This window comes from Pseudopipra pipra, chromosome 29, assembly GCF_036250125.1.
Source record: "Pseudopipra pipra isolate bDixPip1 chromosome 29, bDixPip1.hap1, whole genome shotgun sequence".
NCBI classification, from domain to species: domain Eukaryota; kingdom Metazoa; phylum Chordata; class Aves; order Passeriformes; family Pipridae; genus Pseudopipra; species Pseudopipra pipra.
The window spans coordinates 848,425-864,641 of record NC_087577.1 but is presented as its reverse complement, the minus strand read 5'-3'; the positions used below and the strand labels follow the sequence as shown (position 1 = coordinate 864,641).

At 60.5% G+C, this 16,217-nt stretch overlaps 2 protein-coding genes across 3 annotated transcripts in view; one reads left to right on the top strand and one right to left on the bottom strand.

Moving 5' to 3' along the window:
- Window positions 1-15,749, top strand: part of LOC135403917 (putative PIP5K1A and PSMD4-like protein) — a 36,437-nt gene extending 20,688 nt beyond the window's left edge. The window contains exons 13-24 of the mRNA XM_064638345.1: window positions 103-232; window positions 884-972; window positions 5,298-5,331; window positions 7,287-7,427; window positions 8,413-8,527; window positions 8,798-8,884; window positions 9,370-9,438; window positions 10,372-10,587; window positions 12,340-12,448; window positions 14,170-14,301; window positions 14,427-14,491; window positions 15,582-15,749. Coding sequence (XP_064494415.1) covers window positions 103-232; window positions 884-972; window positions 5,298-5,331; window positions 7,287-7,427; window positions 8,413-8,527; window positions 8,798-8,884; window positions 9,370-9,438; window positions 10,372-10,587; window positions 12,340-12,448; window positions 14,170-14,301; window positions 14,427-14,491; window positions 15,582-15,749 — 1,355 coding nt within the window. The remainder of the gene's footprint in view (window positions 1-102; window positions 233-883; window positions 973-5,297; window positions 5,332-7,286; window positions 7,428-8,412; window positions 8,528-8,797; window positions 8,885-9,369; window positions 9,439-10,371; window positions 10,588-12,339; window positions 12,449-14,169; window positions 14,302-14,426; window positions 14,492-15,581) is intronic.
- The window catches only part of CDC42SE1 (CDC42 small effector 1), a 119,565-nt gene that overhangs the window by 54,401 nt on the left and 48,947 nt on the right, over window positions 1-16,217 (bottom strand). The window lies entirely within an intron of this gene.

Genomic DNA, 16,217 nt, shown 5'->3' with positions numbered 1-16,217 from the left:
TGATCCCTGGGAGTGGTGGGACAGAAACAGGGAGCTCTCCAGGTTCCCGGGGTGTCTCCAGTGGGCTCCTGATCCCTGGAATTGTGCTGGCTCCCCTTGCAGGGTCCCACCTCGGCCGCCCGGATCTCCTGCCCCGGACTCTGCCCGTGGACGAAGCCAACAGCGACTCGGTGGCCACCACCCTGTCCACATCCTCCCTGGGCAGTGGGGGCCTCAATTCCCCTGCCAACAGGTGAGGATGGAACTCCTGGACTCCTTCCCAAGCCTTTGGAGCCCCTCTGGAATGTTCTGGGCCGTGGGTGGGGGGTTCCGGAGTGTTCCCAAGTGGGAACGTCCCTGTCCCCATCCCTGAGTTGTCCTTGGCAGGTTCCTGCTGCTTCTTGCTGGGTGGCTTCTGCTTCCCTGGGGGAGTCGTGCTTTTAATCTCGTTAATTTTAATCTAATTAACGAATTATTGTTGATTATTTGGAGTTAATTTGGCCCGGAATGGCTGGTTTGGCGAGGTTTCGGTGCCAAAATTTGTGTGATGAGATCCAAGGTGTGACCTTTCCAGAGGGTTGGGATCTTCTGGGACTCCAGGAGGGCTCAGCACTGAGCTCCCACAGCTCCCAGATATCCTGGAATCGCCTGGAACCTTCTGGAAAGCTCATGGAACCTTCTGGAAAACATCATATTTAGACCCAGAGGGCTGATTTTTTTGGATTTTTTAGGTGTTTTTTTGATTTTTTAGATGGTTTTTTGGCTTCCTCCACCTAAAACTTTGCCCAAGGAATGCTGTGCCGGGATATTCCCGTGGCTGGGAAGAGCAGGGGCCCCTGGATCTGTGGTTTATTGACCTTTTAAAACCTGCTTTACAGGTGTCCCCCCCCTTCTGTTTCCCCAGCGGCTCCCCCGGCCCCTCCATCCCCGAGCGCTCCCTGGAGCTGAGGGAGCAGCTCCAGGACCTGCAGGAGACAGAGATCAGCTTTGTGAGTATTCCCAGAGGGAAAAGGCAGCCTGGGGATGGATCAGGAGGGAGGATTTTGGGGCTGGTGTGATCCCTGTCCCGTTGGGAACACGGGATGGGTTAGGGGTAGGGGGCAGGAGCAGCTCTTCACCCCTCCCCAAATCCACCTCCCTGCTCCTGGGGGTGGATCTGCTGTCCCAAAAGTGGATTTGGGAATTGGATAAAAGGGGGGGGGGAATCAGAGAAAACCTGGGATTGGATAAAAAGCAGGGAATTCCCTCATTCCTGAAGGCCTGGAGTTGTGCTGGTGGTGGGACAGGAACAGGGGGTTCTCCAGATTCCAGAGGTGTTTCCAGTGGGATCCTGAGCCCTGGGAGTGCTGGGACAGGAACAGGGGGTTCTCCAATGGGATCCCAAGCCCTGGAAGTGCTGGGACAGGAACAGGGGGTTCTCCAGGTTCCTGGGGTGTCTCCAGTGGGATCCCAAGCCCTGGGAATGGTGGGACAGGAACAGGGGGTTCTCCACATTCCAGAGGTGTTTCCAATGGGATCCCAAGCCCTGGGAATGGTGGGACAGGAACAGGGAGTTCTCCACATTCCAGAGGTGTCTCCAGGGGGATCCCAAGTGGGCTCTGGAACACCCGGGGTGACTCTTCCCAGGCTTCATCTCCTCTCCAGTTTTATTCCAGATGGGACTGAGGGGGGGTAAATAAAACCTCAGCACCCCCTCCACTCCTTTCCCAGGGCGGAGAATTTTCGGGAATGCCTTTTTGGGAATGTTTTCCCTGCTCACCTTGTCCCTGTTTCCCCCTCCCCAGTGAATCTGCACCGACAGCTCCGCGATGGACCCGGGTTTGTCCCCACAAACCCTCCTTTCTCCTCCTGGTTTTTAAAAACTCTCCGGACAAAATCCTGGAAGCTGGAAGGCCCTGGATACACCTGGGATGGTGTGAAAGCCCCAGGGGCACCTGGAAGTCTCCTCAATCCCCCCCTGGGGATTCTCCTGCCTCGGAATCCCGCTGGGAAGAGGAGGAGGAGGAGGATGGAGCTGCTCCATGAAACCCTTTGGGAAAAGGGATCTGACTTTTCAGGGAGGAAAAAAACCCCTCCCTGGGGAATTCCCAGTGGGAAAAAGGAGCATTGGAGCCTCCTCAGTGCCAGAAGAAAACGTGATTTCTTTTGTATCTTTGACCAGGGTGTTTTTTTTTTAATTTAATTGCTCCTCCCAAATTCAATCCTGGCCCTTTTTTTAAGTGCTGCAAGTCCGGGAATTCTTAGGATATTTTATTAATAAAATAGGGTTTGGTTTAGGTGGTTTTTTTTCTTTTTTTCCAAGTGTTTGCACCAGGAAATATCCCACGGGAGAGAAGGGGGGGGAGCAGAACCCAAGGAAAAACTCCTGTCTCCCCCCTCCTCCCTTCTCCACCTCCCAGGATTTTTGGGATCAGGGAGGATTTGGGAACCTCTCCCAGCCCCGGTTTTTAAGCTCCTCCCTTCCTGGGATTTGCAGGGTGAAGGGGCACTTTTTTTAAAAAGCTTTTTCCTAAAAAAAACAACAAAACCAAACCACCAAACCAGGACCAAACCCACCTGCTCCAACCCCATCCCTGTTTTTATAACTCCTTTTGATATCCCACCTGGATCCCGAGCGAAGCCAAAACCTCCCGAGGCCCAAACGGGACAGAAAATCCCCAAAAATTTCCAGGTGTTTTTTTGGAAGCTTGATTTTTAAAAAAACCTTTTTTTGGGGTTAAGAAGGAGGGATTTTCCTGCTGCCACGTGCCTCTGGATACCCCTGGATACCTTTGGACACCCCCTGAGTCTCCCAAGATCCCGGATTAAACCTCGGACTCGGATTTATTTTCACTTCAAATGGTTGTTTTTTTAAAGGCAAAAAAAACCCACAAAAAACCCCAAAAAAAAAGGAATGAAGTGACTCTTCAAGGTTGGAAACTTCCTTTTTTTTTTTTCTGAAAAAAACCCCAGGAATTTCTGAAGATTCCTCTGGGAATTTTCCTCAAGGGAGCGACGAATGTAGAGCAGAAAAGGAGTTTTTTTTTAGTTGATATCCCAGAGTTTCTCTTCCCAACTCCCCCTTCCCTGATATTTTTTTAAGGAAAAGCTGGGGGTGGGTTTTTTTGATTTTTAATTTTTAAAAAAAATGTCCTTTTTTGCTCCCAAAAGCCCACGTGGAACGGCCTTACCTTGGGAGGGGTGTGGAGCAGGAGTTTGGATCTCAAAGGGCTCCTCCAACCCTTCTCCAATCCTGCTGGAGTTGTTTTTTTCCCTTTTCCCAGCAGATTCCCCCACTTTTCTCCCTGGAATAACTGTCTATATTAGACACTTTTTTCCCCCTTCCCTCCCCAGCTCAGATTGGTTCCTTTTGTGTTTTTTTTTTGGAAAAAAAACAACCCCAAGGCTCCTTTTTTTTTTGTTTTTTTCAGGATTTAATATTTATGAAGCTGTATTTAAAGTGTTGGGATTTCAATCCCTTTTTTTTTTCCTGGGAATAGTCGACCCAGGAATGGGGACTGGGGGGGTGTTTGTATCTCTGCTTTGTTACTGGTGTTTCAAAACTGCCTTTGATTTTTTTTTTTGGGGTCTGCGTGTCCCGAAACGGCCGGAATTTGGGAATTCTGGGGGGGGCTCTTTCCCCAGTGATGCTGCTCTGGCTTCTGGATGGACACCAGGGGATGGGATGTGGAGCATGGATGGACCTTTCCCCATCTAGGGATGGAATTCTCTCGTCCTGCTCGGTGTCACTGTCACCTTTGTCACCCCTGGGACACCCAGGAGGGTCACCAGGAGCTCTGGGTGGACAGCAGGGGATGGAATGTGGATGGATGGACCTTTCCTGACCTTGGGATGGACTCTCCTGAGCTGGGGATGGACCTTTCCTGAGCTGGGGATGGACCTCTTCTTACCTGGTCATGGATTTCTCTTGTCCTGCTCGGTGTCACCGTCACCTTGGTCACCCCTGGGACACCCAGGAGGGTCACCAGGAGCTCTGGGTGGACAGCAGGGGATGGAATGTGGATGGATGGACTTCTCCTGTCCTGGGGATGGACCTTTGCTGAGCTGGGGATGAACCTTTGCTGTCCTGGGGATGAACTCTCTCGTCCTGCTTGGTGTCACCATCACCCTTGTCACCCCTGGGACACCCAGGAGGGTCACCAGGAGCTCTGGGTGGACAGCAGGGGATGGAATGTGGATGGATGGACCTTTCCTGACCTGAGGATGGACCTGTCTTGTCCTTGGGATGAACCTCTTCTCACCTGGGGATGGACTCTCCTGTCCTGCTCAGTGTCACCATCACCTTTGTCACCCCTGGGACACCCAGGAGGGTCACCAGGAGCTCTGGATGGACACCAGGGGATGGAATGTGGATGGATGGACCTTTCCTGACCTGGGGATGGACCTTTGCTGACCTGGGGATGGACTCTCCTGTCCTTGGGATGAACCTCTTCTCACCTGGGGATGGACTCTCTCATCCTGCTCAGTGTCACCGTCACCTTGGTCACCCCTGGGACACCCAGGAGGGTCACCAGGAGCTCTGGATGGACAGCAGGGGATGGAATGTGGATGGATGGACCTCTCCCTCCCTCCTCAGCATCATCCTCATCACCCCTGGGCCCCCCCAGAGGTTCCCCCCCGACGTCCCCTGGGCCGTGTGACGTTCGTGGACACGCAAATACACGTGTGATGCTGAACCCCCGCGGCTCTGCCTCGGTCTGGGGGGCTGGGGGGGACATGGGGACCTCCCTGGGCTGGGGGGGGGTCAGGGGGAGAAGGTGGGGGGTCATGGGGAGGGACATGGGGATGAGGGACCTCCTTGGGGTGGGGGGTCAGGGGGAGAAGGTGGGGGGTCAGGGGGAGGGACACGGGGACAGGGGACCTCCTTGGGGTGGGGGGTCAGGGGGAGAAGGTGGGGGGTCATGGGGGAGGATATGGGGCCAGGGGACCTCCCTGGGGTGGGGTGGGGGGTCATGGGGAGGGACACGGGGCCAGGGGACCTCCCAGGGGTGGGGTGGGTGTGGTGGGAGGGGGGAGGACAGTCTGGGGGCCATGGGGGATATGGGACCTCCCTGAGGTGCAAACACCTCATTTCTGCCCCGCTGGGGGGGTGTCGGAGGGCGGGGCCGCTCCCCAGGATTTGGGGGGGTGGGTGGTCTCTCTCCCTGGTGACACGTGGGGACCCCCCGGCGCCATCACCGCCCTCCCCAGGACTACAACTCCCAGCATGCCTCGCGCGCCTCGCCTCGCCAGGACGGGGCGCGCTGATTGGCTGGGCGCTCCCCACCAATGGCGGAGCGCGTTGTTGGCGGGGGTGGGGGGTGCGGGCCGGCGCTGAGGGGCCAAGATGGTTCTGGAGAGCACCATGGTCTGGTGAGGGAGGGGAGCGGGCTGGGGGGCTCCGGGGCACCCCCGGGACACCCCGGGATGCCCACGGGAACACCCCCGGCACGGCCGCGCCGACCCCGCTTTCCCTGAGTCATCCCGGGGAGGGCCTGAGGGGGCCGGGGGGGGACATGGAGGCTGGGGGGGCTCGGGGGGTCTGAGGGGCGTGAGGGGACAGGCAGGGGCTGGGACGGGCGTGAGGGGGTCAGGGGGGCTGGGGGGGCATGGTGGGGGTCTGAGGGGGGTGGAGAGGCCGTGAGGGCACAGGCAGGGGCTGAGGGGGGACTGAGGGGGCCTTGAGGGGTCTGAGGGGGGCTCGGGGGATCTGAGGGCGGCTTGAGGGGTCAGGCAGGGGCTGAGGGAACTGAGGGGGCCTTGAGGGGTCTGAGGGGGGCTCGGGGGAACTGAGGGGGGCTTGAGGGGTCTGAGGGGGGCTTGGGGGGTCTGAGGGGGGCTTGAGGGGACTGAGGGGGTCTTGGGGGGTCTGAGGGGGTCTTGGGGGGTCTGAGGGGGGCTTGAGGGGTCAGGCAGGGGCTGAATGGACTGAGGGGGGCTTGGGGGGCTGCTGTAGGAGTAGAGGTGGGGGCTCAGGAGAGAGTTGGCATGAGGGGGGGCATTTGGCAGAGCGGGGGGGTCCCTATTCCCTGTGGGACAGACTGGGGTGTCCCCATTCCCTATGGGACAGACTGGGGTGTCCCCATTCCCTGTGGGACAGACTGGGGTGTCCCCATTCCCTATGGGACAGACTGGGGTGTTCCCCATTCCCTATGGGACAGACTGGGGTGTCCCCATTCCCTGTGGGACAGACTGGGGTGTCCCCATTCCCTATGGGACAGATTGAGATATCCCCCATTCCCTATGGGACAGACTGGGGTGTCCCCATTCCCTATGGGACAGGGAGAGAGGTTTTTCCCCATTCCCTATGGGACAGACTGGGATTTAAGTGCCAACCCAGTGGGATCTTCCCAGGATTTGCCATTCCCGGGGCTCTCCCTGTGCTCTGGGGCCGGGATCAAATCCCCTCCCCTTCCTGCTGACTCATGTTTGGGGCCCCTGACCCCGGGGCTGCTCCTTGGAGAGCAGGAATTCTCGGTTATTCCCTGGATTCTGAGGCAGGGAAACACTCCCTGGGGGGATTTTTCCCCACAAGAAACCTTTCCCGTGGTGTCACAACTTAAGGAATTCTGGGAGCTTTAATTTGGAGCTGGACTCCCCCGTCCCTGGAAGTTGATCCCGAGGCTGGATGTGATGGGAAAACTCAGGGAGACACGGGAACAGCTCAGCCCTCTGCCCTGGGAAACCTCCTTGTCCTCAAAAAAGCACATTTTGGGGGTGAAAAAAGCAAATTTTGGGGGTGAAAAAAGCAAATTTTGGGGGTGAAAAAAGCAAATTTTGGGGGTGAAAAAAAGCAAAGTTTAGGGATGAAAAAAGTATAATGTGGGGATAGAAAAAAGCACATTTTGGGGATAGAAAAAAGCATGTTTTGGGGGTGAAAAAAACCCCACATTTTGGGGGTGAAAAAAGCACAGTTTAGGAATGAAAAAAGCACAGTTTAGGGATGAAAGAAGTATATTGTAGGGATGAAAAAAAAGCACATATTGGGGATGAAAAAGGCACAATTTAGGGATGGAAGAAGTATATTGTAGGGATGAAAAAAAGCACAATTTGGGGATGAAAAACAAGCACATTTTGGGGAGGAAAAACAAGCACATTTTGGGGGTGAAAAAAAGCACAATTTAGGGATGGAAAAAGCACATTTTGGAGATAGGAAATAGCATGTTTGGGGGGTGAAAAAAGCGCATTTTGGGGGTAGAAAAAAGCACATTTTGGGGGTAGAAAAAAGCACATTTTGGGGTGAAAAAAGCACATTTTGGGGGTGAAGAAAAGCACATTTTGGGGGCGAAAAAAGCACATTTTGGGGCCCAACCTGCCCTGTGTTGCAGCGTGGACAACAGTGAGTACATGAGGAACGGGGATTTCCTGCCCACGAGGCTCCAGGCCCAGCAGGACGCCGTGAACATCGTGTGCCACTCCAAAACCAGGAGCAACCCCGAGAACAACGTGGGGCTCATCACCCTGGCCAAGTACGGGGGGGCTGGGGGGGGCACTGGCACTTGGGGACACCTGGGGAGGGCTGGGGGGACCCCCAGGGCACAGGAGGGGGGTGTTGGGGGTCACTGGTATTTGGGGACCCTCAGGGCACAGGAGGGGGGTGTTGGGGGTCACTGGTATTTGGGGACACCCAGGGCACAGGAGGGGGGTGTTGGGGGTCACTGGTATTTGGGGACACTCAGGAAGGGCTGGAGAGACCCCCAGGGCACAGCAGGGGGGTGTTGGGGGTCAGTGGCACTTGGGGACACCAGGGAAGGGCTGGGGGGACCCCCAGGGCACAGGAGGGGGGTGTTGGGGGTCACTGGTATTTGGGGACACCCAGGAAGGGCTGGAGAGATACCCAGGGCACAGCAGGGGGGTGTTGGGGGTCAGTGGTATTTGGGGACCCCCGGGAAGGGCTGGGAGGTCCCCAGGAGGGCACAGGGGTGGGAGCAGGGGGGTCACTGGTATTTAGGGACCCCCAGGGCACAGGGGTGGGAGCAGGGGGGGTGTTGGGGGTCACTGGTATTTGGGGACACCCAGGAAGGGCCGGGGGTCCCCAGGAGGGCACAGGGGTGGGAGCAGGGGGGTCACTGGCACTTGGGGACACCAGGAAGGGCTGGGGGTCCCCAGGAGGGGGGTGGGAGCAGGGGGGTGTTGGGGGTCACTGGTATTTGGGGACCCCCAGGGCACAGGGCTGGGAGCAGGGGGGTGTTGGGGGTCACCCCAGTGCCTCTGGGAGCTGTTAACATTCCCAGGGGCTCCAGGTTCCAGGGACAGACACAGGGGTTATTTTGGGATTTCCAGGGTTTTTTAGGGAACGAGGCTCCAAGTCTTGCCCCTGGTGCCCTGGATCCCAGTGCTGGCACTCAGAGCAGACCCCAGCCCCGGTGCCAGGGGGGATTTTGTCCCACATGAAGGGTTTTCCCAAGGGGTTCCCCAGGGATTGCTCCCCAAATTTGGGGTGTCTGTCCCCAGTAACTGCGAGGTGCTGACCACGCTCACCCCGGACACGGGACGGATCCTCTCCAAGCTCCACACGGTGCAGCCCAAAGGGAAGATCACCTTCTGCACCGGGATCAGAGTGGCCCACGTGAGTCCTGCTGGCTCTTCCACCCCCCCTAATTAGTGTCTAATTAGCCTCTCTCCCAAATTACCCGCCCTGGCAACGCTCGGACTCCGCGATCTCAGGGGGCTTTTCCAGCCTTCGTGGTTCCCTGTCACCTCCCCTGTCACCCCTTGGACCCCACAGCGACACCCCCTTGTCCCCATAACCCCCCCCAGTGCCCCCCAGTAACCCTCCCAGTCCCTTTTCCCTGGGAATTCCCCCTGGGAATGCCCTGGTCCGTGTGTCCCCCCCCAGCTGGCCCTGAAGCACCGGCAGGGCAAGAACCACAAGATGAGGATCATCGCCTTCGTGGGGAGCCCCGTGGAGGACAACGAGAAGGATGTGAGTGACCCCACCTTTGGGGGGGGTTTGGGGGTCCCTGGCACCGAAATTCCAGCCTCACACCCCGGCCAGGAGGTTCTGGGGGGGCTGGATGCCCGGGCTGGATCTCCGGGATGGATCCCCGGGCTGGATCCCTGGGCTGGATCCCAGGACAGATCCAGCTCTCCCAGAGGGAGCTTGTGCCGTGTCCTGTCACCCAAACTGCTCTGGGCTCTTTCCCCGAGGATCTGGGGTGGGAATTCCACGCTCTGAGCCCTGGGAATGTCCCGTTGTGGTGGCACCTCCGAGCGAATCCCGACGTTCTGGGTGTCCCTGAGGGAACGGAGCAGAGCCATGGCCTGGGCCAGGCTCCTGCTGCCCCATCCCCCTGTGCCACCTGGGGAGGTGAAACCCTTCCAGCTCGGAGCTGGGAGTCAGATTTTGGGCCAAATCCTCGTGATCAGAGCCCCAATCCCAACTAATCCCCCGGCGTCTCCTCCTGGCAGTTGGTGAAGCTGGCGAAGCGTCTCAAGAAGGAGAAGGTCAACGTGGACATCATCAATTTTGGGGAGGAGGTGAGACTTGTGGGATCCCTCAGGGTGAGGGGAGATCCAGCTCTGAGCTTCTGGGAGCCTGAAAATGGGATTTGAGGTCCTGCCCTTTGGCCACAACAATCCCTGGGGACAGAGTGGGGGGAGAGCAGCCAGGCAGGAAGGGAGCTGGGATTTGGGATGGACAGGGAGCTGAACAGGAGCCAGAGTGTGCCCAGGGGGACAGGAGGGCCGATGGATCCTGGCCTGGCTCAGGAACAGGGTGGCCAAAGGGCCAGGGAAGTGATTCCTGCCCTGGACTCAGCGCTGGGGAGGCCACCCCTGGAGTGCTGGGTCCAGCTCTGGTCCCTCAGCTCAGGAAGGACATGGAGGGGCTGGAGCAGGGCCAGGGAAGAGCAGCCAGGCTGGGGAAGGGGCTGGAGCACAATTCCCGTGAGGAGAGGCTGAGGGAGCTGGGGGGGCTCAGCCTGGAGAGGAGGAGGCTCAGGGGAGACCTCCCCACTCTGCACAACTCCTGACAGGAGGGGGGAGCCGGGGGGGGTTGGTCTCTTCTGCCAGGCAAGACAAGAGGGCTGGGGCTGAAGCTGGGACAGGGCAGGGTTGGGTTGGATTTAGGGAGGAATTCTTTCCAGGGAGGGGGTGGATTCTCCGTCCCTGGAGGTTTTTAAGCCCAGACTGGACGTGGCCTCAGTGCCACGGGCTGGGAACCACGGCGGGGTTGGATCCAGGGTTGGGCTGGATGGTCTGGGAGGTCCCTTCCCACCCAGCTGATCCTGGGATTCCACGATTCTCTGAGGAACATTTCCCTCTGGAAAACACCTCTGGGGGTTGCTGCTCCATCCTCCCCATCCCCACGGGAGGCGATGGTCGGCCCGGCAGCCTCGGGGGAGGGGGGTCTGTTGTGTGCAAGCCCCCCCAGCTGCCCCAAGCCCCCCCAGCTGCCCCGTGCCCCCCCAGGAGGCCAACACGGACAAGCTGACGGCCTTCATCAACGCGCTCAACGGCAAGGACGGCAGCGGGTCCCACCTGGTGACGGTGCCCCCCGGGCCCAGCCTGGCCGACGCCCTCATCAGCTCGCCCATCCTGGCGGGCGAGGGGGGGGCCATGCTGGGCCTGGGCGCCAGCGACTTCGAGTTCGGCGTCGACCCCAGCGCCGACCCCGAGCTGGCACTGGTGAGGGGATGGGGGGGGCCAGGGGGTCGGCTTGGGGTGCTGCTCTTTGGCCACACTGAACCTGGTCTGCAGAGAAAGGGGGTCCAGAGGGTCAACTTTGGGTTGGGGGGGTCCACGGGGTCAACTTGGGGTCCTGCCCTTCAGCCACACCGAGCCTGGTCTGCAGAGAAAGGGGCTGAGAGGGTCCAGAGGGTCAACTTGGGGTTGGGGGTCCAGAGGGTCAACTTGGGGTTAGGGGGGTCCAGAGGGTCAATTTTGGGTGCTGCTCTTTGGCCACACCAAGCCCAGCCTGCAGAGACAGGGGGTTCAGAGGGTCAACTTGGGGTTAGGGGGGTCCAGAGGGTCAACTTTGGGTGCTGCTCTTTGGCCACACCGAGCTTGGTCTGCAGAGAAAGGGGCTGGGAGTGTCCAGAGGGTCAGCTTTGGGTGCTGCTCTTTGGCCACACCGAGCCTGGTCTGCAGAAAAAGGGACCTGGGAGGGCTCAGGGGGTCAACTTGGGGTCTTGCTCTTTGGCCACACCGAGCCCAGCCTGCAGAGGAAGGGGCTGAGGGGGTCCAGGGGGTCAACTTGGGGTTGAGGAAGTCCAGAGGGTCAGCTTTGGGTGCTGCTCTTTGGCCACACTGAGCCCGGCCTGCAGAGAAAGGGAGTCCAGAGGGTCAACTTTGGGTGCTGCCCTTTGGCCACATTGAGCCTGGTCTGCAGAGAAGGTGACTGGGGGGGTCCAGGGGGTCAACTTGGGGTCTGGGGGGGGCCATGGGGTCAACTTTGGGTGCTGCTCTTTGGCCACACCGAGCCTGGTCTGCAGAGAAAGGGGGTCCAGAGGGTCAGTTGGGGTCCTGCCCTTTGGTCACACCGAGCCCAGCCTGTAGAGAAAGGGGCTGGGGGGGTCCAGGGGGTCAACTTGGGGTTGGGGGGGTCCATGGGGTCAAATTGGGGTCCTGCTCTTTGGCCACACTGAGCCTGGTCTACAGAGAAAGGGGCTGGGAGGGTCCAGAGGGTCAACTTGGGGTCTGGGGGGGCCATGGGGTCAACTTTGGGTGCTGCTCTTTGGCCACACTGAGCCTGGCCTGCAGAGACAGGGACTGGGAGGGTCAACTTTGGGTCCTGCTCTTTGGCCACACTGAGCCTGACCTGCAGAGAAAGGGACCTGGGGGGGTTCTGAACACGAGCCCAGGTGGCCTGTTTGGTGTCATTCCGTGGCATCCCGGCCTGGATCGGGAATGCTGTGGCAGCAGGACCCGGGGGTGGTTCTGCCCCTGGGCTGGGCCTCCAGTGCTGCTGCCCCTCAGGTCAGGAGGGGCTGGAGCAGCTGGAGAAGGGGCTGGAGAACTCCTGAGGGAGCTGGGGGGGCTCAGCCCGGAGAAAAGGAGGCTCAGGGGGGACCTTCTGGCTCTGGAATTCCCTGGCAGGAGGGGGGAGCCGGGGGGGGGTCGGGCTCTGCTTCCAGGGAACAAGGGACAGGAGGAGGGGAAACGGCCTCAAGCTGTGCCAGGGGAGGGTCAGGTTGGCCATGAGGAGGAATTTCCCCCTGGAAAGGGTGTTCAGGCCTTGGCAGGGGCTGCCCAGGGGGGTTTGGAGTCCCCTGGAGGTGCCCAGGGCAGGACTGGCCGTGGTGGGGATGCCAAGTGTGGAGTGCCAAGGTGTGGGGATGGGGCACGGGGTGGATCCATGGGCTGGGAGGGCTTTTCCAACCTCGGGGATGGTGTGGCTGCACCCCAGCCGTGTCCCAGTGCCCTCCCTGTCTGTGCCAGGCTCTCAGGGTGTCCATGGAGGAGCAGAGGCAGCGGCAGGAGGAGGAGGCCCGAAGGGCTGCGGCCGCCTCGGCCGCCGAGGCCGGGATCGCGGCCACCGCCGGGGATGGTGAGCACCAGGGGGGTCTGGGGGGGCAGGAGGGCGGGTTTGGGTCGGGGACTGGGGGGAAATCCTGCCCTGGGAGGGTGGGGAGGCTCTGGAAGGGCTCCCGTGCTGACCCTGGTGGGGCTGTGCCCCCAGAGGCGGGTCATGCCCTGCTCGAGATGACCCTCACCCAGCACGAGTTGGGCCAGGCCCTGGCAGTGCCTGCTGTGGGGTCTGTGGGTCTCTGTGGGGTCTGTGGGTCCTCATGAGGTCTGTGGGTCCCTGGCAGTGCCCCCAGTGGGTCTGTGGGGTCTGTGGGTCCTCATGGGTCCCTGGCAGTGCCCCCAGTGGGTCTGTGGGTCCCTGTGGGGTCTGTGGGTCCCTGGCAGTGCCCCCTGCGGGGTCTGTAGGTCCCTGTAGGGTCTGTGGGCTCCTGTGGGGTCTGTGAGTCCCTGTGGAGTCTGTGGGTCCCTGGCAGTGCCCCCTGTGGGGTCTGTGGGTCCCTGTCGGTCTGTGGGTCCCTGTAGGGTCTGTAGGTCGCTAACAATGACCCCAGTGGGTCTATGGGGTCTGTGGGTCCCCATGGGGTCTGTGGATCCCTGTGGGGTCTGTGGGTCCCTGACAATGACCCCAGTGGGGTCTGTCGGTCTCTGTGGGGTCTGTGGGTCCCCATGGGGTCTATAGGTCCCTGGCAGTGCCCCCCATGTGGTCTGTGGATCCCTGTGGGGTCTGTGGGTCCCTGGCAGTGCCCCCCGTGGGGTCTGTGGGTCCCTGTGGGGTCTATAGGTCCCTGGCAGTGCCCCCCGAGGGGTCTGTGGGTGTCTATGGGGTCTGTGGGTCCCTGGCAGTGCCCCCTGTAGGGTCTGTGGGTCCCTGTGGGGTCAGTGTGTGCCTGGCAGTGCCCACAGCGTGTCTGTGCCCGCAGAGTCGGACGATGCCCTGCTCAAGATGACCATCACCCAGCAGGAGTTGGGCCGGGCCCTGGCAGTGCCCCCTGTAGGGTCTGTGGGTCCCCATGGGGTCTGTGGGTCCCTGGCAGTGCCCACAGCGTGTCTGTGCCCGCAGAGTCGGACGATGCCCTGCTCAAGATGACCATCACCCAGCAGGAGTTCGGCCGGTCCCTGGCAGTGCCCCCAGTGGGGTCTGTGGGTCCCTGTGGGGTCAGTGTGTGCCCAGCAGTGCCCACACCATGTCTGTGCCCGCAGAGTCAGACGATGCCCTGCTCAAGATGACCATCACCCAGCAGGAGTTGGGCCGGGCCCTGGCAGTGCCCCCAGTGGGGTCTGTGGGGTCAGTGTGTGCCCAGCAGTGCCCACAGCGTGTCTGTGCCCGCAGAGTCGGACGATGCCCTGCTCAAGATGACCATCACCCAGCAGGAGTTGGGCCGGTCCCTGGCAGTGCCCCCAGTGGGGTCTGTGGGTCCCTGTGGGGTCAGTGTGTGCCCAGCAGTGCCCACACCATGTCTGTGCCCGCAGAGTCAGACGATGCCCTGCTCAAGATGACCATCACCCAGCAGGAGTTGGGCCGGGCCCTGGCAGTGCCCCCAGTGGGGTCTGTGGGGTCAGTGTGTGCCCAGCAGTGCCCACAGCGTGTCTGTGCCCGCAGAGTCGGACGATGCCCTGCTCAAGATGACCATCACCCAGCAGGAGTTGGGCCGGGCCCTGGCAGTGCCCCCCGAGGGGTCTGTGGGTGTCTATGGGGTCTGTGGGTCCCTGGCAGTGCCCACAGCGTGTCTGTGCCCGCAGAGTCGGACGATGCCCTGCTCAAGATGACCATCACCCAGCAGGAGTTCGGCCGGGCGGGGCTGCCCGACCTCAGCTCCATGACGGAGGAGGAGCAGATCGCCTACGCCATGCAGATGTCCCTGCAGGGGGCTGGTGAGGCCATTCCCCAGGGGAGGAACCCCGGGAGAACCCCTGGGAACGTGTCCCACCGTGGGGTTGGGCCCTGGGGAGGTGGGAATGTGGGAATCCTTCCTGAGCTGCTGCTTCTCCCATCCCAGAGTTTGCCCAGGCCGAGGCGGCCGAGGTGGACAGCTCTGCCATGGACACCTCTGAGCCTGCCAAGGTGAGCCTGGGGGGTTCCCATCCCTATCCCATCCCTGTCCCATTCCATCCCATCCCCTCTCATGGACACCTCTGAGCCTGCCAAGGTGAGCCTGGGGGTTCCCACCCCTATCCCATCCCTGTCCCATCCCTGTTCCATCCCATCCCATCCCATGGACACCTCTGAGCCTGCCAAGGTGAGCCTGGGGGGATCCCATCCCTGTTCCATCCCTGTTCCATCCCTGTTCCATCCCTGTTCCATCCCATGGACACCTCTGAGCCTGCCAAGGTGAGCCTGGGGGTTCCCATCCCTATCCCATCCCTGTCCCATCCCTGTTCCATCCCATCCCATCCCATGGACCCCTCTGAGCCTGCCAGGCTGAGCCTGGGGGGATCCCATCCCTGTTCCATCCCTGTTCCATCCCTATTCCATCCCATGGACACCTCTGAGCCTGCCAAGGTGAGCCTGGGGGGTCCCATCCCTATCCCATCCCTGTCCCATCCCTGTTCCATCCCATCCCATCCCATGGACACCTCTGAGCCTGCCAAGGTGAGCCTGGGGGTTCCCACCCCTATCCCATCCCTGTTCCATCCCATCCCATCCCATGGACACCTCTGAGCCTGCCAAGGTGAGCCTGGGGGGTTCCATCCCTGTTCCATCCCTGTCCCATCCCTATTCCATCCCATCCCATCCCAAGGACACCTCTGAGCCTGCCAAGGTGAGCCTGGGAGGATCCCACCCCTATCCCATCCCTATCCCATCCCTGTCCCATCCCTGTTCCATCCCTATCCCACCCCTATCCCATCCCTGTTCCATCCCATGCCATCCCTATCCCATCCCTGTTCCATCCCATCCCATCCCTGTTCCATCCCATCCCATCCCTGTTCCATCCCATCCCATCCCTGTTCCATCCCATCCCTGTTCCATCCCACCCCATCCCATCCCATCCCGCCTGCGGGGTGGAACGAGATGATCCCTAAGGTCCCTTCCCACCCCCCCCTTCCACGCCTGATCCCTGTGGATCCCGTGATCCCTCCCTGGAATCCGAGGGCCCGGATGGACCCAACCCCCCTCCCAGGGACAGGGATCATCCCAAATCCTGTTCCCACAGGAGGAGGACGACTACGACGTGATGCAGGACCCCGAGTTCCTGCAGAGTGTCCTGGAGAACCTGCCCGGGGTGGATCCCAACAACGAGGCCATCCGGAATGCCATGGGATCCCTGGCCTCCCAGGCTTCCAAGGAAAACAAGGACAAGAAGGAGGAGGACAAGAAATGATCCCCCCCCCCCGCGGGGGGGTGACACGTGAGATCTGCTGGATCTGCGGGAATGGGACAATAAAGGCTTTTCCCAGGGAATTCTTGGCCTGGTGTGTCCTGGGATGAGCCTTGGGAATGGGGGGGAATCAGGGATCTCCTGGGGGGGACCGGGATTGGAATTCCCTGTGCTGGGAGGGGTGAGTAGACCCCGGGAATTCCCTGGACTGGGGTCCTGGACTCCCCTGTACTGAGGGAATTGGGCCCCAGGACCCCCCGTACTGGTGTTACTGGTGTTACAAGCCCCGCCCCCTGCGCCAACTCCCGTCGTGCCCCGCGCGGTGTTTACAACGAGGTCGGGGAGGGCGGGGCCTGGCTGTCGATGGACAGCGGGACCAGCCAATCAGCGACGGGGAGGAGCGGATGTTGTGATTCGCGCGGGCCAATGGGTTGCGAGGAGGGTGGGGCTTTGTATTGAGTGACAGCTCAC